Here is a 22,973-nt window from a genome sequence, read left to right on the forward strand (position 1 = left end):
CCCTTTAGGGAACTAGTTATAAGCACTCAAAACCTTAGCTGCTTACTAATATTGTATCATTTTAAATAATCTAATTAACAATCGAATTGTTCTGTGAAAGTTCTAAATGAAAAGAGACATTCTTAGCTCCCTTGGGAAATGTGCCTAAAGGTATCAGGGTTTCTCCTGCTAATCTTCAGTTACTTGAACCCTTTCCTAGAATGTTTTAAAACCTTCTTTTAAAGAAAATAAATGAAACTACAAATCCCAGGAGCCAAAGCTGAAAACAGACATTTCCTCTCCTGCCCCTCCCGCCCCCTTTAAATCTAGGAGTTTAGTAATCTAAAACTCAAGTTGAGGCATCCTGAAATATGCCTGAAAGAAACGTCGCTTGTTTCTTCCCTGTTTTTAGCCGAGCGTTCACTGGGCTCCTTTAAATCGGTGCTGAGAGCGAGGAAGGATCCGGACCGACGCAGGATGGGGTGGGCGTGGGCCGCGGGCATCACCTGTTCCGAGAGGCGCCTGCGCACTGAGAGGGCGCGGGCGAGGAGGCGGTGCGCGGTGGGAGGGGCGGACGGCGCCCGGGTGGCACCGCTCAGATCTGCTTCTCCCCGGCTCGGGGCGCCGAGGCGGCGTCCGGGAGGCGTCTTCTGCAAAGGTTGCCTGGCGCTGTCCAACATGGAGGAGGCACCGGCAGCGGGCGTTACCTGCGAGCGGGACTAACCCCTGCCTGGCGTTCCGGGCGGCAGTGCCTGGTCCGGAGTCCAGGGACTCGGCTGCCTGCACGCCCCGAGGCGGACCCCGGCTCTGACTGCTCCCCTGGCCGTGGGCTTCTCGACTGGGACGCGGCGCGAGGAGGGAGCGCGGCGGCCCCGAGTCTCCCTGAGCCATGGGCAACGAGGCGAGCTTGGAAGGGGAAGGGCTCCCCGAAGGGCTGGCGGCGGCCGCAGCGGCTGGAGGAGGAGCTAGCGGGGCGGGGAGCCCCTCGCACACCGCGATCCCGGCCGGCATGGAGGCGGATTTGAGCCAGCTGAGCGAAGAGGAGAGGAGACAGATCGCCGCTGTCATGTCAAGGGCGCAGGGGCTGCCCAAGGGAAGCGTCCCCCCGGCCGCTGCGGAGTCGCCTTCCATGCACAGGCATGCACAGCATGATGTATATGTCCGGGCATATATGTACAGCTTCCCGTGCACATATGTGCCAGCCCGTATGTGCCAGCACGGCGGTACATATATGTCGCCTCCGTTCATTTTATTCTCCCCAGTGGGGTGGCCATAGAGAGATCCTAAGCCTTCTGATGGGCGGAATAAAAATGATGCATTGTAGAGTTTCTGGTGGGATAGTCAAGGGTTACATTCTTGGAACTGTGATTTTAGGTTGTGATTTTTGGCCTTTTGGAGCCCTTCCCCTCTAGGATGGCGTGCAGAGACGCCCTCCAGTGTTTTACTAATCTGGAAGTCTTCCATTAATACAACACGGACGTGTTAGGAAATGGATAGAGCTGGGTGTTTACCTGTCTCTGTTTAAACCTCTTGGCCATTGCGGGGTCTTTTTCTCTGTGAATGATGTCTAAATATTTCTGTAACTTTAATCCCCTTGTAGGTGATTTGTCCTCTCTTGCCACCCCACCCCCAGAGGAGAGCAGAAGCTGTTTAGGTAGAAGGAATAGAATGAATATACCTTTTATATTCATTGAGGAACCCTAAAATATGTGTGGCATTAAACAGATGGTTTGGTCACAGCAGAGCAGGTGCTGTACATATATTTCTAAATTAGCATATGCTATTTTTAAGCCACTGCTCTGTTTTATGCAAAAGTGGCCTTCAGTTTAGGGAAGAACATGTGAATTTTATTACATTAGAAAATAATTTTCAATACATACTTTTAAAAACAAAGCAAATAAATGGCAACTTGCATAGGCAAGTATAAGAGCTAATCAGTAATATGAATATATTCATTTCCGCCTGTAACTCTCCATTTTCCTTCATCCCAATAGATTAGTTGTTTTCTAATTAGAGTACTAAGAGGGTATAATCATTGTGCCTGCTTTGCCTTTCTTATTGTAAACAAACCCTTTAACTTCGCACCCTCTAGTAGAGAACAGTTTTCTGTCCGTGGTCCTGAAACAATTCCTCTTTTATGACAACTGAAGGCAAACCTACAATTTTCATTTGAGATATTGTAAGCACGAAAGAACTGGATATATAGGTGTAGATCCTTATCCTCCACTTTATAAAAGAAAAAAAAATTAACTTAGTCACTATCACGTAAGCATAATTTTGCCAGATAATTATAGGAGAAATGTAAAATGTTTTATGGATAGTGACAATATTTTCACATAAAATCTTAAATGCTTAAAACCTACAAGGTAAAAAGTCTGTTTATCTTGAAACCACTAGTACTAGTGAAAACTAGCCACTTTATGTTAAATATGTTTTTGTGTTTTTAAACTAGTACTCTATGGGGCTATTTGGAAAAACTTTCTTGTTCTCTTATCCAGTTTATGATATGTACTGTTTTCCTCTACTTGATGAAAACTTGACTAGAAAAAAAATTTAGTGTTCATTCACTAGACTTTCACAGGATAATAACAAGGTATGATACTTTTATTAGCCTTTTAGAACTGTATGCCAGATCTTTTATATTTTTTCCTAAGAGGCACAAGCAACAGGTCTATCATGCTGGTTACCAATACCAGTTACAGTGAGATCTTTTATTTCTAGATTTCTAACTTTTCTTCTGTTTAGAGGGTGGCTGAGAAACATTATTTCCACCTATAACACTGTTGCTTCATGCAGTATTTGTATCAGATAGTATACTTTTAAAGCTCTCTATTGATAATTTTATTATGGTGGAAATCTTACCAATAGTGTGTGGCCCAAACAGTATTGGTGAAAACTTCATCCAAATACTAAAAAATAAACAATAATTTTCTGACCTTTGCAACTTACTCTTATATTTTACTGAAAGATTTCTATAAAAGGTACATAACTTTTTTAAAGTTATTTTCCCTACATATGATTACCAAAGAAACATGTGGCTTATCACTTAGACTTTTAAAGTTATAGAGTTATGTAAATTTAATTAATATAGGAAGGCATACACAAATGATTTGAAGTTTTAAGCATTTAAGTGGTGTGAATTGAACATAGAATTTTAAAAATAAAGATTGAGAGCATGGGTTTTTATCCTATTGATTTTAACTAATTCATAGCAAATTACAAATACTTCTCAATCAATGTGTCTCATGTTCCCTGCCTTTAAATAAGGCTAATAATAGCTATCTTACCTGCTTAGAGAGTCCATTGAGGATCAGTTAAAAGTTGACATGAATGTTTTTGTTTGAGTTGTAATTTACAGGAACCCTACAAATATAAAGAGTGGTAATATCAGTATCAGCAATGGGTGACACTGTCACTGATGGCTACAGACAAATTGTTGAATTGTACATTGTTTTTGGGTTATTTTGATGTGGCAGTTTTCTTTTACATGTGGAAAAATCAGTTCAATGGAGTGTAAACCACCTCCTCTGCCCACAAACCAGGAGTGAGGATACCAGATTTCTGTGACTAACTAGTTTTATGACCTTGAATTAGTCACTTAGCTTCTCTTAGTCCCTATATCCTGGGACTTAGAGCATAAATGCATAGATATTCATTTATTTATATAATATATAAAAATTAACAGATAGTCCCAAAGTTGCTTATATTTCTAATATTATAAAATTTTATGTGACTCAGCACTGTCAAGTGTCATTGCTTGTTGTGTTCCATTTATAAAAGATTTTATTATCTCAGATGCTTTTACATTCCTACATTTGCATGTATGTTTTCCTCATCTTAGGGGAAATATTTTGTTTTCTGCTAACATTTGAAAGAAAAATTCTAATCTAAGAATGACAATAGTAAAATGAAAAGGGAGGTGTAGTACTAAATATAGGTAGTTACAAGCTAGCAGTAGAAGACAGGTTACAAATGAAATATTCATGGATTTTTTATTCATTGTAGACCCAGAGAAGTGCAATTTCATTACTTTTTCTACTCATTCTATTTACAGTTACAGATATATCATATGAGAAGGGCTTTATTGAAAAAATTTCTCTAATTAGTAGAGTATTTAATAAGAATTCTGACTGAACTGATTATTTTCTTTACTACTTTCAGCCTCCCCTACTGGGCTTCTTCCTAAAGGTACAGGCCAAATCCAGGTTCTAAAAAGAATATGGAATTTATCCATTTATATCTCAGAAGGCCTGTAGAAGAATTTTAAGTGAAAGCAATTCAAGAAACATTAAAGTAAAATGAATACATGATATATTTATTCCTTGGTTCACTCATTGTTAATTATCCACTTATTCATTAATTCATCAAATATTAATGATCAGCTACTAGTTGCCAGGCTTGGTTCTAATGATGCAAAGATAAGTGAAATATATCCTCTCTCTCTCTAGGAGTTCACAGTCTAGTATACAAGGCAGAGATTGCATTTTAATCACTTTTCTTTTTAACAGTAAAACTGTTATGCCTAACAAAATTTCACCAAAAGACAACAGCACCTTTACATTTTTGTTTGGTATTGACAATTTTTTCTCCTGATTTTCTTTCCATTTCCCACTCAAAGATCTCTGTGTTTTACTTTTATTTACATAGTTATATCAACTAAAACGAAATTTAAATTATAAGACAGTCTTTAGGGTTATATGCCTATTTTCTAATGGGGATTCTATAGTAAAGTACAACTTATATTTGTAGGAAGTACATGCAATTATAATTCCTGGTGCAAGCAGCTTGCTTTCAATTCTGCTGTTTCTGATTATCACAAATATTTGACATTCATGAAGTTTTTTTTGTTGTTTTGTAAATATGATGGATTAAGTGAAATATTAAAACAATGATTAAAATAAGTTTAGTAGTATTTTCAAGAGAGAAAAATTTACTATAATTAAGGTAGTTTTTTTTGGTACTCTGTTTAAAGTTAGATTTATAGGACTCTGTACAGGGAAGTTATTTAAATAAAATGCCTAATACTCATAGGATTGCCATACCTGTAATCAGCCCTAAGCATGTGCTGTTCAAGGGAATGGTACAATATATTAAGTAAATATAGAAGATTTATAGAATAATGTCAAGGTCTGAATAGTGTACTATAAAGAAATGTTCAGAATGATTTTCTCCAAATGGAAATATGTAGCAGTCCATTTTAAGAGCTAGCTTGGAACTATTGGAATTAACTAGGGTAACACTTTTAGTTCTGTTTAAGTAAAGACTTCAGAGACATGGTAGAATATATATATTTTTGTAAACTTTTCCTTGGAGGAAATTGCAAAAATTCAGAATCTACTTATTTGTCTTTTACCAGAAAATCACTTTATGCATACATTGCCATTTATAGATTATTTTGTTTTCTTCTAAGTGTTTGCTACCTAGAAGTAATGCTTCTTTGCTTCTTTCTGTTATCCCTTACATCCTGACCTGTACTCAAATTTCTATGTCAGGAAATTTGGAAAAAGTTAATTCATAAGAAGTATTGAATATGAAATAAAATATTTGTAGTCTGTCTCATTAGCAGGTAAATTTTGATAAACCCAATTAGAACCTATAAATCTTTATTCTCATATTGTATTTTAGGTGCTACTAAGTTACTTTCTTTATTCTTGTTTCCTTTAATTAAAAAGAAACATTTTTCAAAATTTAAAAATCTCATATATCAAACAAAATACTTATAATCTGATTTTCTCCATAATTCTAATTCAAAATATTCTTTTAGCTGCAACTTTATCAATAAAGTATGAATTATTTTAAAAGTTTCTGTATTTAATATGACTTGGCTAAAACAATAGATGATATATAAAAAATAAGAAACTCCTATTTTAGTATTTAATCATAGTCATTTAAAATGTATCATGTTTCCAAGGCTGTTTTAAAAAATACGTCTTATATATTTATCTATGAATTAAGATATATCTTGAAAATTAACTACTTGCTACATTTAATCTCAATGTCAATAATAAATTAGATTACTAATAATCAATCAATGGCATTAAAAGATAGTGTAGCAAACACTGAGTAAGATAGATATATGGATACCAAGATATATCTCAAGATGATTTAAGCATCTATTATACTTCCCATAAAAATTTCGGGTTAATAATTAGTTATTTTTTTAAAAAGATAACACTGATCTTCAATAATAAAGATGGGGTTGTTCCTCAAGAATGTCTAAATAGTGAGTGTAGAAATTCTCATTCCGTAAGGTTTCATAAGGACAATATTTGATGAATAGTGCCTTTCTAGATGGAGGCATGGGGATAATCCCCAGTCACTCTCTGGGACTGTCATGATTTTAGGTGCCCACATCTGTGTCCCAGTCTCTCCTGATCAGTGACCTGGATCACTAGAAGCCCAAGTAAAATTAAATAGATTACAAACTTTTTAGCATTCCTGGGAAAGCATCATGTAAATTCCATTATCAGAAACTCCCCTTATTTCACATTGTATTCCCTATTTAGTTCATGTAAATTCTCAAAATGAAATTTTTAAAAAGTCTCAGCAGACTCCTACATTTAAAAATGAATATTTTTAATTCTCAATGCTGCTTGCATTTGGAAGACTTTTTTATATCAAAAGACCATAACTTTTGATAAAAAGAAAAAAATACACTCTGTGAACATGTATGCCTTATAATATGACTTTGTATTGATTTATTGAGGTTTTAATTTAAACCTATATTTAGTTAAATTTTAAGGCCAGATTCTATTAAGTGCAAAGGTAAATTACTTTTATTATAAGTATTTTCTAATTATATATTTTAATTTTTATCACTCATAAGAGCAAGTTTTTTTTTCTTCACTTCCTTATTGAAAATCTCTACCCATTTAAAGAAAGAAAAAAAAGCATTAAAAGTTTTATGATCACTTAAAGGATGCTACAAAAATGGGTTCTAGTTATATTTATACATTCATAATTTTGAAGATATAAGCAATAGGTTTTTCGTATTACTTTGATTTGAAATAATTTCCATTATTTTCACTTCTTTTTTTTTTTTTTTTCTTCTAGGAAACAAGAGTTGGATAGTAGTCATCCTCCAAAGCAATCAGGAAGACCCCCCGACCCTGGGCGTCCAGCTCAACCTGGTCTCAGTAAAAGTAGAACTACAGACACTTTCAGGTCAGAGCAGAAATTGCCTGGGAGGAGTCCTTCCACTATTAGCTTGAAAGAATCAAAGTCCAGAACTGATTTTAAAGAAGAGCACAAGTCTAGTATGATGCCTGGTTTCCTCTCAGAGGTTAATCCTTTAAATGCTGTCTCCTCTGTTGTAAATAAATTCAACCCTTTTGATTTGATATCAGACTCTGAGGCATCCCAGGAAGAAACCACCAAGAAACAAAAAGTGGTTCAGAAGGAGCAAGGAAAACCTGAGGGAATCACAAAACCTCCTTCACAACAACAGCCACCCAAGCCGGTTCCTAAGCAGCAAGGACCTGGTAGGGATCCACTTCAGCAGGATGGCCCTCCCAAATCAGTATCTTCTCAACAACCAGAAAAAATTAAATCACAACCTCCAGGTACAGGAAAGCCAATTCAGGGTCCTGCCCAGACTTCTCAGACAGACCATGCAAAATTGCCACTTCAACGAGATGCATCCAGGCCTCAGACTAAACAGGCAGACATAGTAAGGGGAGAATCAGTTAAACCCTCACTGCAAAGCCCATCCAAACCACCTATTCAGCAACCAACTCCTGGAAAACCTCCAGCACAGCAGCCTGGACATGAAAAATCACAGCCTGGGCCTGCAAAGCCCCCAGCTCAGCCCTCAGGGCTAACAAAGCCACTGGCTCAACAACCAGGGACAGTGAAACCCCCAGTCCAGCCACCAGGGACAACAAAGCCTCCAGCTCAGCCTGTTGGTCCTGCTAAGCCTCCAGCTCAGCCGACTGGGTCAGAGAAGCCTTCATTGGAGCAACCTGGGCCAAAGGCCGTAGCTCAGCCACCTGGAGTTGGAAAGACTGCAGCTCAACAGCCAGGGCAAGCAAAGCCTCCAACCCAGCAGGTGGGGACACCAAAACCCCTAGCTCAACAACCTGGGCCACAGTCTCCAGCTAAGGCACCTGGGCCTGCAAAGACTCCAGTTCAGCAGCCTGGGCCAGGAAAGATTCCAGCTCAGCAGGCAGGACCTGGAAAGACTTCTGCCCAGCAGACTGGCCCAACAAAGCCTCTTTCACAACTGCCTGGCCCAGCAAAGCCCCCACCTCAACAGCCTGGCTCAGCAAAGCCCCCACCTCAACAGCCTGGCCCAGCAAAGCCCCCACCTCAACAGCCTGGCTCAACAAAACCCCCATCTCAACAGCCTGGCTCAGCAAAACCCTCAGCTCAACAGCCTAGCCCAGCAAAGCCCTCGGCTCAGCAATCTACAAAACCAGTAAGCCAAACAGGATCTGGAAAACCTCTGCAGCCACCAACAATGTCTCCATCTGCAAAACAGCCTCCTTCACAAGGCCTCCCTAAAACCATCTGTCCGCTTTGCAATACCACTGAACTTCTGTTGCATGTTCCAGAAAAGGCCAATTTTAACACATGCACTGAGTGTCAAACCACTGTCTGTAGCCTCTGTGGTTTTAATCCCAATCCTCATTTAACGGAGGTAAGTGCATTTATTCACTGAGTCCATACTCTTCAGCCATATCATCATCTTACACAAATGATGCTTAACTAAACACATATATGACATGATGGCATTGTCTTTCTCTGGATTCTCCCCTCCTTCCTTCGTTTTGTTTTCTGCCAGTTGTAATTTTTTTTTTTAACATTTCTCTGACTAGAAGCCTCAAACATTGCCACAATTTCTGAAAATTTGACATATAAGACAAATATAAATTGATTGAAAGATGCTAAGCATCTACTCATTTCACTCTGTATGTAAGACCCACAGTTATTTAGCATACAATGATATTGCTTTGACTTTTACATTGGTGTTCCTACCTATCAAAATTTTGGTACTCATAAATGGTATTTATATTTGTGTTAGAAAAAAATGTGGACAATGTTTTCAAATTCTGAATACAATTTTAACTTAAAACTGAATATAGTTTTTTAACCTCCACATCCCTTATCCCTGCTAGTAATTCTGATATATCAAATGAGGGTATGTTGAGAGTCCTTAATAACAGTATTAAATCATTTCACAAAATGAAGAAGTTGTTAGAGCAGGTTCAGAATGTATGGGTGACTTCTCAGATGACAGTTTATATTTCCTAGGCTTGAATCTGGGTAGCCTTATGTTTCCAGGGGTTAGCTGGGTAACAGCTAACTGACTCATCAAATTATAAAAAGGTTAATTGTGATATAGATGAGTACAAGTTTGTTTACTCAGATTGAGGATAGAAGAGTAGTTCTCAGCAAGTTAACTGACTTTATTAATATTAGTTTGGCATGAAAAGGCCTGGAATAATGTAGCATTTTAATAGGTAGAGATTGAGAGTTTTTTTTTTAGGGGAAGAGACAAGAAGATACAAAGCATTTTTAAAAACTCAGAAATTCTCTGGCATTAAGAAATGAAACAGTGAAGATGGTAAAAAGAAATGGGCAATGAGGTTTGGAGATAGGTTAGAGTCAGACTTTGGCTTTCCACATTTAGTAGGTAGTAATCAGCATATAAATAGAGAAGAGGTTTAGGCTCTAAGAGAGTATGAGGGATTCATTTTTTTAAGAGATCTAATAGCCTCTACTTAATGAGAAGTCACAGAAATCATTTAGGCTGTCTGGAGGACAACTGTTAGTGGGCTATCTGTGCATTACATCTGCAAACAGCCCAGGATGTAACTGACAGCAGACAATGAAGGATTATGTGATTTAAATATCCCTGAGATGTGAAGCTTGTATACTTTTGTTATAAATGAAATCTATCATGATAATATCAATAATGATGATCATTGGTAATTTATGTTAATGTGGATACTTATGAAAAATGATGCAAATTTAAAATGTGTCAACTTTTGGTTGTTTTCTAAAGTAACTTTTACTTTTTTAAACAAAAGTAATATTGAGTAATTTAACTTTTCAAATAAATAAACATTTACTTATAAAACTACAATTAATAAGAATATGCTGCATTTGACTTATGGAAGAAATCAGATTATAAGTAGTTTATATATATACACATATACATATACATATGTTTATATATACATATATATACATGTACATATATTTTTATATATACATATATATATGTAGCTTTTTAAGCCTTGGCAAAATATGTTTTTCCCCATATTATACTCTCCTTATAGGAATGTGAAGTAATAATGACTTCAAATGATAGATGATCATTTTATAGTGTTTGGATTTGTCTTGGTTTTGTGGCAATTTACAAGGCAGAAATACGCAGCTGGAAATTTAAGCTGTATATGTTATTTCTACATCCAATATAAGAAAGACAGTTATTATTTGAATACCTACTATGTGGAAGATATTCTGTTATATGCTTGGTGAGATATAAAGATAACTAAAACATGAATGTTGATCTTAACGATTAAAAATCACGAGATAAGACAATACATGCACAAGAGAATATAATATATGTGACCAGATTATAAGAGCTGTGAGAGATATGAATAAATATCATGGACTTCAGAGTAGAAAGTGCTCATTTCCAGGGGATGAGATTAAGGAAAACTTCATGGGGAAAATGGCATTTGAGCTAGGCATATAAGGATGGGCACTATTTCAATAGATATAGGACATGAAAGGGTGTAATGATTTGGGCCCAAACTTGGAGCTACAAAAGTACAGAGTGTATTTTAGGGAGTCAAGAATAAATGTAGGTTAGCTAGGGTGCTGGAAAAGAAATGGGCAATGAGATTGGAGATAGGTTGAAGTCAGAGTTTAGCCTTACACATTTAGCAGGTAGTGATGAGCTTTCTACTTTTTGAAAGGTACCTCAATTAATATGATATACATTTGATGGTTCATTGTACTAATTTGTATCAAATGCCTAATTACAAAGCATTATTGAATGCTATCGGAGAATCAAATATTTGTTAGATATGCAGTCTTCTCTCAACCATACATAGGGGAAATACAAGTTGCACATAAAAAGAACATCTGTATATTTATTTCTATAAAAAGTAACTTTGGGCTGGGCACTGTGGCTTATGCTTGTAATCCCAGTACTTTGAGAGGCCGAGGCGGGCGGATCACGAGGTCAGGAGATTGAGACCATCCTGGCTAACAGAGTGAAACCCCGTCAATACTAAAAATACAAAAAATTAGCTGGGCATGGTGGCGGGTGCTTGTAGTCCTAGCTACTAGGGAGGCTGAAGCAGGAGAATGGCCTGAACCGGGGAGGCGGAGCTTGCAGTGAGCCAAGATTGCACCACTGTATTCCAGCCTGGGCAACAGAGCGAAGCAAGACTCTGTCTCGAAAAAAAAAAAAGTAAGTTTGTATAGGGCTTCTCAGTTCACAGAGTCCTTTGTTTTATTAAAATTAAACTTCCTATAATTTTGTGGACATATATGTTTCATCTCTATTATACCAATGAGGAAACTGGCATTCAAGTAGTCACTATAGTTAGTTTAGTTGTGAGGATCACCCAGATAGTATATTCCCAAACAGAAGCCAATCATTCGGATTCCAAATCAGTTTACCTATGGTAGGAAGAGAGATGAAGTGTTATAGGGTCAAAGGAAGAAACCATCACAATTAGTGGGGGATATTAGAGCCCTCTTCGTGAAAGGTGAAGTATGTGAAAGATAATAAGAATTTGAACATACATAAATGAGCATGGAAGAATCTAGGAACATAAGGGCAGGCAGAGAGGCTCACTAGCTATGTAAAGGAAGGCATTTCCTTATTGACTGAATAAACTTGGACAAACCATTTACACTTTCTGTTACAATGGCACCATTTGACATATGATAATAATAACATGCTCTCTGCCAGACACACTGGAAGATTAACTGAAAATTTGTATGAGAAGGTATTTTAGATACATGAAGTGCTTTTAAAGTTGCAATATATGGCAACACAGAAGATCTTAATATTTGAAACAAATTTGGCCTTTAAATTTATTGTACATTCTTTTTTACATAGATAACAGTATCATAAATTCTTAGATGCTGAGGCAGCCATCTAAAGACATGCGATCAATAGTATTAGTGATATCATTTCATTTTAACTTTCATTGATTTTTTTTCCTATAAGAAAAAATGCAATCAAAAGTTCCAATTCTGAACTCTAGAAAGGCATCTTTTCTAATACTGCCTACCAAATGGCCAGTTTCTCTAACTCCTAAATTTTATGGAGGTCAGAATTGAGAAGTTAGAGCTCTAGAGAGAGGCTGTAAGCTTCTGTTACAGGAGATAAGGTTTGATGAAATTTTGGGGACAACCCGCCACTTCTGTCACAGTTGTGGTGTAAACACCATAACTTTTGTATGTATCCGTGAAAAAGTAAATCTGCATCTTCCAAAGAGGATGTAACACTCTGGGTCAAGTTGCCCTCAAATGTTCAGATTGAGTAAACAGTTTTTCTATGCAAGATAGAGACAGAAGCTGGACATCCTTTGGTACAATTGCATGAATTTATTATTTTCCAGCTCGATGTTTATATGCATGTAACTCTTTGCTTGCGTAATGTATGGGTGAAATAGATACACTTAACATTTCTTGAAAAAGGAAGAATTTCTCTAACATTTTTTGTTACCAGTCTATCAGAATTATGACTATATTTGCTTGTGACCATCATGGCTCTCTAATGACTACCAGATCTAGGAAGGAAGGAAGGAAGGAAGGAAGGAAGGAAGGACTAGATAATTAGCTACACTCAGCCACAAGCTTTAGGGAAGGGGACGTGTTTACTCCCTTAGTTCCAAACTCACGAATCAGCACCCCTGGACCCAACCCTGCCACGCATGAGCACTTTAGGCAACCCAAACATCTATGTGAAGAGGATCACCTTTAAATTAACTGCCTTCTCTGGAGGCTATCAAGGTGTATGCTGTTCCAAACAAACCTTAAGAATCCACTGGCTCCAAGCCTAGACCTTTGATGCCTAGACCTTGACCAGAGGAATGTATAGCAGTATCTCTTCCTGTGGCCCATTAATTGAATAAATCTCTCTAATATTTGTCCTCTCTTTGGGCTTGCATTTTGACACAGAACCTGAACGTTTGCTTTCTAATTGGAGGCAGAAGTATATTGTTTGTTGATTTACTTTATCTCTTTTGGTATGTAGCCTCACTCAAGATATATTTAGGAACAGAGATCTAAAGGCCTGTCCCTAATGTTTGGTAATTTTCCCAACTCTTATTAAATTTCATAATAAATGAAAAATGACTCATCACTTTTCAGAATGTTGAAAATGAACCAAATGTTAGGGATTAAAATGGATTTAAGTGAAGTTTTCTTGTCATTTTTTTTTTAGTCATTATGACACATATATAAGTCTTTTGGCAGAAGCCAGATATTTTGTCTAACAAAACCATAGCCACCTTTAATGAGCTAAAACAAACAAACAAAAAACTCCTTGACTTGCATATATCAACTTTCATATAAACTTTCTTCACTTAATAAACAAAACAAAACAAATAATGACTGAAATTCTTCAGTTGGGTTAAATGGCTTAACTGGCCATGACCTTTCGGTGGATAATCCTATTGCATCTTATTTTTCTAGTTGTTCAGAAGAGCTGGTAGAAAATAGCGGAGCTATGCCAAATGTCAGGAGGCTGGAATCTGTGGAGAGAGAAAGCCTGTAAGACATTCCTGATGGTGAAGTAACTGGAAGAACTTTTAGAAAAGAGGATGTTCTCTTTTTAGTTGCTTGCTGTTTTTAGCACAAATACTTTTTTTTAACCTTAAATTCTAAGCAAAAACTGCCACACAGTTCCTCTTAAAAAGGAGGACTCAGCACACAAATGCTCATCTCCTCTATCTTCAAGTCCCACTTTTTAAAAGATTTAAAGTACAGTCATTCCAAGAAATGTGAAAGAGCTCCAAAAACATAAGTTGGTATGTTGAAGAATTCCTTGAAGGTAGAAAGAAAATGGAAAGGAAAAAGAGCTGAGAAAACCACTGTCCAAGTGGCTACTCAGGAGACCTCAGAGAAGCCCTAACTTGGAATCAAAAAATATAAAAAGCAGTAGTGGGATGTGGTAGTAATGAAAGAATAAATTTCAGAACTGCAGTAGAAACAAAAGGACAATTGGTCTCTTTCTTAATCTTCACTGGGAAGACAAGGTATAGGAGGAACCCCTTCAGGCTAAAGCCAGAGATTAATCCACAAATGAAAGGGTGACCTGCCTGAGGAAGGGCTCCCATGAGAAAACTAGGACCTTCAAAAAGAAGAATAGAAGTGGAGGTGATGCTTCTCTCCCACAATGGGGTATTGCAAAAAAGAAAACAAATAGAACATTACTCATCTATGAGTCAAATCCCCTAAACTATTACCATCAGAGTAAAACTGTCCTTACTTGGATACTGACCCCCTGCCATCCTGTTTTCTCTCATTCGAAGTAGAGAACAAATGGGGAAGCAGAACTGTCTACAAACAGACAAAAAACTGTTGATTACCTATGAGTGGATTAAGAGCCTAACTAGATATTTTAGCAATAACACAGCATGAATGACATATATGAACTGACAGAAACAATAACAAAAATAACAATCAACCTCATAGGAAAAAATTCATTCTTCAAAGAATGTAAGAAAATTCTTACTATTCCTGAGAGATATGTAAGAAGATATTTTCTGTATAGTTAACATACACAAAGTTCAATGGGCTGGTTGAGGGTAAAAAAAAGGAACTCAGTTAATGGTCTAAAAAATAAGGACCTAGAATTTTCCCAGATTGCATAGAGTTAAAAAACAAAAGAAAAGTATTTACTTACTTAACATCTACCATACTTCAGGTATGTTCTAGACTCTGGGAATATGAGAGTGAACAAAGTTGACAAAATCCTTCCCTTATGGAGCATGTATTCTAGTAAGAGTCACAAATAAATAAAACATATGGTGAGACAGATGACAATGTGTTATGAAGAAAATTGAAGTAGAGGAGGGTTGTAGTATGTTCCAAGAGAGGGATGGGGTTGGGTTGTAGGGTTCCCTCACTCCCTTCTATTGGGTGATTACAGTCTGAAATTGATGAGTTACTTGGCAATCTAGAATTTTTAATGGTGACTAAAATTCTAATCAGCTGTAGTCCTAACTGAGGCTGTGGGTCAAGGGTAAGGGTACTAAGGAAGGAAAGGGTGTGAATGTACCCAGGAGTGTGGATAACTCTGAGATGTTTTCTTCACTCCTGCCTGTTGTAATGTAGAGGAATGAGCATTTTATGAAATCCACAGCATAAGGAGCTATTTCTATTCCAAAAACAGGTAATAGTATAATGTTGTCTTATGAAAAAATTCACCTTGGATAACAAGGTAAAAATACATTAGATTTTTAATTTATATATAAAAATAAAATCAAAATCTACTATTTGATATTCTAATGGCTACCACAAGAAAAACTAAAAGCAAAAGTTAATACTGATTGATTCCAGAAAGTAAGGCTTGGTGGTAGTGAGGGAGGCTTTTACTTTTTATGCCATACATTTATGCACTATTTTTTTATTTTTAAATTCATGTTATAACTAAAATTAACGCTGGTATAATTTAAAAACTCTAAATCATCAAATGCTTAAACAAGTATATGATATAAAGGGTTAAAGGACTTGATTCTTCATTTTTACATCTTCATCCTTGGTATTCTTCTTGGTGAAATGTCAAGGATTTTTCATTCTAAATAACAATGAGGATTTGAATTATTTTAAGCCTGTGATGCCAAGTTTGGTCAGTTTCTTTGTTCATTCTTTGCTTGTCACAGCCATGTACGCTTTAACTGGTCCTAATGTTTGCATGAAGCCAATAGAAAAAATAAAGTACTTAGATTCTATGCATATGGTTTTTGGAAAACAAAGTTTATTGGGTTTTTTGCAATTCTCTGATAATCTATATGGTATTGTTCATACTATTTAAAGTGAGAATATCCTAATTCTAACAAAATGAATTTACCTTTATTTAAAGTAGTTTTCTAATTAAATTAAAGAAATATAATTCAATCATTTAAAAACATGTATTATTTATGTTTACAAACACTGTATTTGTTTAGCTCTCATCTTTGATGTGATCCAATTTGCACTGTTTTCTTATGATTTGGATATTCCCTGGATTTATGTGTTGATATACACCTAGGCATATACATTATATGTAATATTAATATTATTATACATACATAAGTTTAATCATTAGAACCAAAGCCTTTTTTTTTTTTTTTTTTTTAACCTTCAGCTTTTAAATGACTAGATGTTTCAGGTATCTTTCTGGAGAGCCAGCTTTCATAATGTCTAGTAAGCCTGTTGTTATATATTGTTAGCTTGGTAGGAACAGATGTTCTGCTGTGAAGGCAGATACCCACCATTAAGATCATTTATTGGGTCTGGGTGCGGTGGCTCATGCTTGTAATCCCAGCATTTTGGGAGGCCGAGGCAGGTGGATCATCTGAGGTCAGGAATTCGAGATCAGCCTGGCCAACATGGTGAAACCCTGTCTCTGCTAAAAATACAAAAAATTAGCAGGGTGTGGTGGTGGGCGCCTGTAATCCCAGCTACTCTGGAGTCTGAGTGAGGCAGGGGAATCACTTGAATCCAAGAGGCGGAGGTTGCAGTGAGCCTAGGTCGTGCCACTGCACTCCACCCTGGGCGACAAGAGTGAAACTCTGTCTCAAAAAAAAAAAAAAAAAAAAAGTATTTATTGGATCAGTAAGCTGAATATAGTAAAGGGTTAACTTGCTCATTGTTTATATTCCTTGAGAAAGCACACATATCTAACAGTTTCCCCTATTTCACATCTTTAATTTATAACTAAACTAAATTCTCTTGGTATCTTAATCTTAGTTTAGATAAATATAAGCTCCATTTAGAAATAATTCAAATATATTATTACGTTGAAGATAAAGAGGTAAATAATCTGTTAGAAGTTTATACTGGTTATCCTTAAAGTAATAATACTATGAAGTGCATCAGTAAAGTGTCAAACAATATGGGTTCTGGTCCTAGCTCTGCCTGTCACACATGTCCACTCTTAGTGACATGACTATGAATTCACTGAAAAGTATATCTTGTTACCTTTGATAAGGAAGCAACATTTTCACTACAAACAATGTTTCTTGTCTTTATCTTACTTCAATAAGAAAGGAGTTTGGTCTCTTGTCACAGGGAAGAGAGATTGTAGTTTGCACACCATGCATTTCAAACTGTGCACGAGGCACTTTAAAAGCATTTCGTCATTTTATGCTCTTTTAATGAGGTAGTATCCACATTTTAAAGATGAGTAAAGAGATTAAGAAAATCAGAGTTCATATTATAAAGTATTTTGAAATCTGCTATGCCTCTTGATAAATTAATCATAAGATGGTGCTTTGGAAAACTGGAAAATATGAGATTTTAAAGTTGGGCAACATGGGTATGAATCCTACCTAGATCAGCTACTTATTTGTTGTGTGATTTGGTCAGGTGACTTTATTTTTTTTTCAAGTGTTTAGTTTCATTATTTGTAATGTGAGAGTATTCGTAAGCTAAAAATCACATTTGGCAGTATAAGTGGAAGGGCTCTGAAATTAAAATTGTAGGTAAACATTCATTGTTATTACTATTATAAAAATCTTTATAACATTCTAATAGGCAGATAGGGATAGCACCATCATTATTGACTCCATTGGTAGATAAGAAAACTGGGGTTAAGAATTTAAATGACTTTTGCACAGTCACAGAATTACTTGGCAATGGATCCCATACAAGAAGTGAGATTTGCTGACCCAAAATTTAGCACCTTTTTATAGGAGATCACATTGTCCTTAATTGGATTACTTGATTCACCATACCATTTTCTAAATTTCTAGGTTATGGCAAGTGTATGTATGTGTGTACATTTACATATCCTTAAAGTTAAAAAGAAATTAACGTTCTTGGCAGGGATATTTTCAGAATACTTAGTTTAAAAAAATCGAGGTTTGAGAGTACTTGTTTTTGCCTTCATACATACTTCTGTCCAAACCAGAGACTTAGATTGATTCATACTTCTTTGTCCTCTAAGAAAGCTGTGAACTCCTACTCCAAGCAGGCCACTCTGTTCAAAATTGAGGCTAGATACGATGAAGGTCATAACTTTAACGGGCCACTGTCAGAAACGGAATTCAGAGTCTAAAAAGAGAGCCAAATGCTTAGCAATTTAAGATGGAATCTTGTTTGTAAAAGACAATATGAAAAAGTACATATAGATGAGATCAGTTCTCACTTCAATATCAAGTAGTAAAGTACCTTTCCTATTCTTTCTTTCTCTCTAATAAAAAAATCACTTGCAATACAATTTATAGAAATATGACACTTCTACTCTTTGTTCAGCAAAGTAAGCATTACCAGTTGAATACTTAAAACAACTCTTATGAACAGACTTCTACTTATGCAACGTAATTTAAAGAAATCAAGTAGCAGGCTTTACTATGTGAACATGTGATTAGGGTTCTGTAATTGTATTTTTGGGGAAAATTTTTAATGTGTAGATCTTTTTAAATTTATTTAAAGTTTTTAACTTATTGACAGGATAGTTAATCTATCCTGTAAATGGGTTAAGGAAATAGAAGGAAATAAATGACAATGAAAAATGTAGATAAGATTTGTAAAATATTTTTGAAAATAATGTAATGCAGATTAATCAGATTAATCATGATTTTAAAATCAGATTTTTCTTAAATATACTGTTAAATGGTTATACATATATATATGTAAAATTTTAATAATTGACAGTTGTAAGGAGCATCTATTCACAGAGAGCTAAAATAGGCTAAAGGTTCCTTATGAACATTCTTTTTATAGAGGCCTTAATACATTTAAGGATTTCATATATTTTTATCTTTTTTTTGAGATGGAGTTTCACTCTTATTGTCCAGGCTGGAGTGCAATGGTATGATCTCAGCTCACTGCAGCCTCCGCCTCCTGGGTTTAAGCAATTCTCCTGCCTCAGCCTCCTGAATAGCTGGGATTACAGGCATGCGCCACCTCACCTGGCTAATTTTGTATTTTTAGTAGAGACAGGTTTCACCATGTTGGTCAGGCTGGTCTTGAACTCCTGACCCCTGGTGATCTGCCCCACTTAGCCTCCCAAAGTATGCAGATTACAGGCATGAGCCTCTGCACCCGGCAATTTCATGTATTTTTAAAAATATGTTGTTTTCCTTCTCAAGTCAACATGCAAGTAATTGGCTTAATTCTAGTGAGCATCTGATTTAAAGATATGCTGCTTTCAGCATATAGAATGAGTTCGTATTTAGACCTTTGATTCTTTTCACTAATATAATCTTTTGTTATTTCTAAATGAAATAATAAGAGGACAATGCAATAAACTATTCAAATACTTCCACAAACACTGTCTAATTGGAACCTTGGATCACAGGCTGCAATATTTTGTGGTAGATCTAGGTGTGTGTTTATCAACTGAGGTGTAAAAGTTTGAATTCACCACGAGAGGCAGTTTAGAAGTGTTAATGCATAATGCATGTAAGTTCAATTTACTGATTTGAGATCCTCCTCTCTTTGTGTAATTGTGATACAGTATGGATACACTTTCATGTCTGTGTACTGTAATTATTTTATAAATTGTGCTTTGGTGAAAGTGTCAGGTTTTTTTTTTTTGGGCAATCCTGACAAACATATTAAAATATGCTTTTATCACTTGATCCTATTTGTAATGATTTAGAAATGTTATTGCTAGCATTCAGTTAGCATTATTATGGTGAAAAGAGTGCATATTTAGTTTATGTTTTACAAGGTTTGTTTATGGCTACTGAATTACATAGCAGAAATTATAATCCATGCAATTTCAGAGAGGAGATGTCCATTCAATTTCTGGATGTATTATTTTAAAGAAAATTGTATTATTAAGTTGCTGAGTATGCCATCACAGTTCTGAGGAATGCTAGTGTCTAGTTTTTAACCAAAATAAATTATGCATGAATATGTATAGCTAAAGATGTCAACTACAGTGAGTCATCTGAATCCAAACTGCTGTTGGGGAGTAACTGCCTCTGTGAGGGAGCTCATATGGCTTGAGTAGTCCTTGAGTAGCACAAAACATAATCTGTTATCAAACTTTATCTCAATTTCATCTTCCTAATACTGATTTTTAAAACCTTTAGTCTGGTTGTATTATATATTTTTGGTATTCAAAGTAATAGAAGATCTTCAATAAATATTTTAAAATAATATGATGAGAAATAGGAGAAAAGCATTTTGCATAGTTTACCATTAAATAATATCTAAAAATTACTTGCTACCCAACACAGAGGTAAAAGTAAGCTTAAGTGTTTGCTCTTTTTTTTTTTTTTTTTTTTGAGGTGGAGTCTTGCTATGTCTCTCAGGCTGGATTGCAGTGGCGTGGTCTCAACTCACTGCAACCTCTGTCTCCCCAGTTCAAGCGATTCTGCTGCCTCAGCCTTCCGAGTAGCTGGGATTACAGGCACATGCCAGCATGCTGGGCTAATTTTTGTATTTTTAGTAGAGACGGGGTTTCACCATGTTGGCCAGGCTGGTTTTGGACTCCTGACCTCAGGTGATCCACCCGCCTTGGCCTCCCAAAGTGCTGGGATTACAGATGTGAGCCACCGTGCCTGGCCGTGTTTGCACTTTTTAAAAGTTTATATGAGGAGACAAGAGGAAACAATTTGAAAATACTGTAAATCACTACATATTTGAATTTAAATGCTGTGGTTCAGGGTATAATGGTACTGTAATAGTTGAAAAACAGCAGACGTTCATTGAAGATGGAATAATACATGACAAAGGAGGAAATTCAATGTGCATTATAAAAGATGGATAGCATTTACATAAACATGAGAGGAGCCCAAAGTTGACTGGGAATCACAACTCAGGTAAGAGAGAATGAGAATACTGCTTTGATGGAGTAAATAGTCCATTTAGATGTTATGGTTTGCAGAAAAGTTTAGTTGTGATGAGTTTAAAAGTAAGAGCCCAACAGGTTTTATTGTACAAAGATAGGAAAATAGCATGATCGAAGAAAATTTATTTAACAGCTGATGTGAACAGTACAAAAAGGAGCAAATATAAATTCCTAACATTGTGTTTGTTCTTTTGATGTTTCATTATTCCAAGTACTACGGCTATGTAATTGAGCAGAGATCATATTATGAATATTACATTGATGTGTTTAAATTTTCCAGTTAGAGTTGCATAGAAGAGAGGATGTTGGTCATTATGCTTTCTGGAATTGTGTGTGTGTCGGGGGGAGGGGCGGGGGCTTCCATTCTGTTTTGAATCTTAATAAATTAATAATAATTCGGAGCAGGAATATGCTTTAGTTTTGAAACCCCCAAATTTTATCAATTCACTTCATTGCTTAGATGTATCAAATTGATTATTTTGAGTCATTGTTGAAGATACACTCTTAAAAATCAGAATATAATTGTTTGGTAATCAATAGCTTTGATACTTTATTTTGAAAATGGCACCATTAATTGATACTCTTTATGTGAAGTTCACAATTAAACCTTCAAGTCGTACTTCTTGAAAAGTCTAAATAGGGTGCTTATGATTATCTATCAACGGCTTTAGCCAATGAACTTGTATTACTATATTTGACACCTCTCATACATAACAAAGGCTTAACAAAATAAAACCGCAAGGATTGAATTAAGCAGACAGCAGTGTTGGAATTATATGCTGATCCACATTAGAATACACAGTCACCTCAGAATGAGCAGAAATCCTGTCTGATCATCTTCTTACCTCCTTTTATATAGCACATTAAATCAGAAGACTAAAGGAACAAATACTTTTATGCCTTTCTTTTGTTCCTTTCCATAGAGATAATTGAGTTTAAGTAGCTCATTAAACAGTTGTATCTTCACACCTTGAATTTCATTTATGCAGCTTCTGTAAGTAAGGCTATAGATAGGGAAAGCAAAGATGGCTATTTTTCCTTATTTGTCATATAAAATCTGGAATTTAGGAAAAGTTCAGGCTTGACAGATCTATCTAAGACAGTTGGATTCTTCCCTTTTAATGTTTGCACATGGAAGTAAGAGTTGTTTCAGGACACACTGATATGGTTGTAGGCTCTCCTGGTAGAGTTTATTCCATTTCTCCCACCATTTGTCAAATGGATGTGGATTGTAGTATAATGTTGGAGAAGCAGTGCCACTTTTGACAGGGCATTTGGGAAGTTCTTTAGGAAACCTTTGTGGAAGCCATCTTCTGTGAATCAGGCATGGCTGCAGAGATTGTCTGCCTTACTTCTCCATCTTCTGTGAATCAGGCATGGGGAGGAAGTGATAAGGACTAAAATCATCTAAGATTTTCATTTATGGCTGTAACAGATGAAAACCCAATCATGCAGAATGAAGGGACCAAGTGTATTACAGGTACTATGTGTAACTGGCAGCAAGTGTCTGAGGCAGGTATGTCTCTACTCAGTATTGGAGATAAAGGTTTAATTTTGGAAGTGAAACAAGACAGTGATTATCTCCAGGCAGGAAAAATATTTATGGCTAGCAGATGTTGTAATTATGAGAGACTCTTCAATTTGAATCAAAATAAGAATAGATTTTCAGTGGCCTAAGGTACAAAGTAGGGTTCTACGGAGAATGGCATGTATCTTGAGAATGCTGTACAGATTGGCTAAACAGTGGGAGATTCACAGTAAACACAGAGCGCAGTTAAATATTTTAAATTAATTTGTTTAATTCAATCTAGTTCAAAAAATGTTTGTGAACATAACTGATGTTTAAGTGTCATTTATATGCTGGAGATTAATAGAAAGACTACCATGAATAAATCTTTACAGTTTGTTGTTTTGAGTCTTTGGGGAGATACAGGCTTGGAAATAGCAGAATTACATAAATACTAGCATAAGAACACCAACAGAATCATATACTTTAAATTTCTTGTAA

General features: G+C 36.0%; 1 protein-coding gene across 1 annotated transcript in view; it reads left to right on the top strand.

Moving 5' to 3' along the window:
* Positions 1-523: 523 nt before the first annotated feature.
* PCLO (piccolo presynaptic cytomatrix protein) overlaps positions 524-22,973 on the top strand; it is a 403,634-nt gene continuing 381,184 nt past the window's right edge. The window contains exons 1-2 of the mRNA XM_054495632.2: positions 524-1,116; positions 7,033-8,617. Of these exons, the coding sequence (XP_054351607.1) occupies positions 869-1,116; positions 7,033-8,617 (1,833 nt within the window). The 5' untranslated portion in view covers positions 524-868. The remainder of the gene's footprint in view (positions 1,117-7,032; positions 8,618-22,973) is intronic.

The sequence above is a fragment of the Pongo pygmaeus genome, chromosome 6, assembly GCF_028885625.2.
Source record: "Pongo pygmaeus isolate AG05252 chromosome 6, NHGRI_mPonPyg2-v2.0_pri, whole genome shotgun sequence".
Lineage (NCBI taxonomy): Eukaryota > Metazoa > Chordata > Mammalia > Primates > Hominidae > Pongo > Pongo pygmaeus.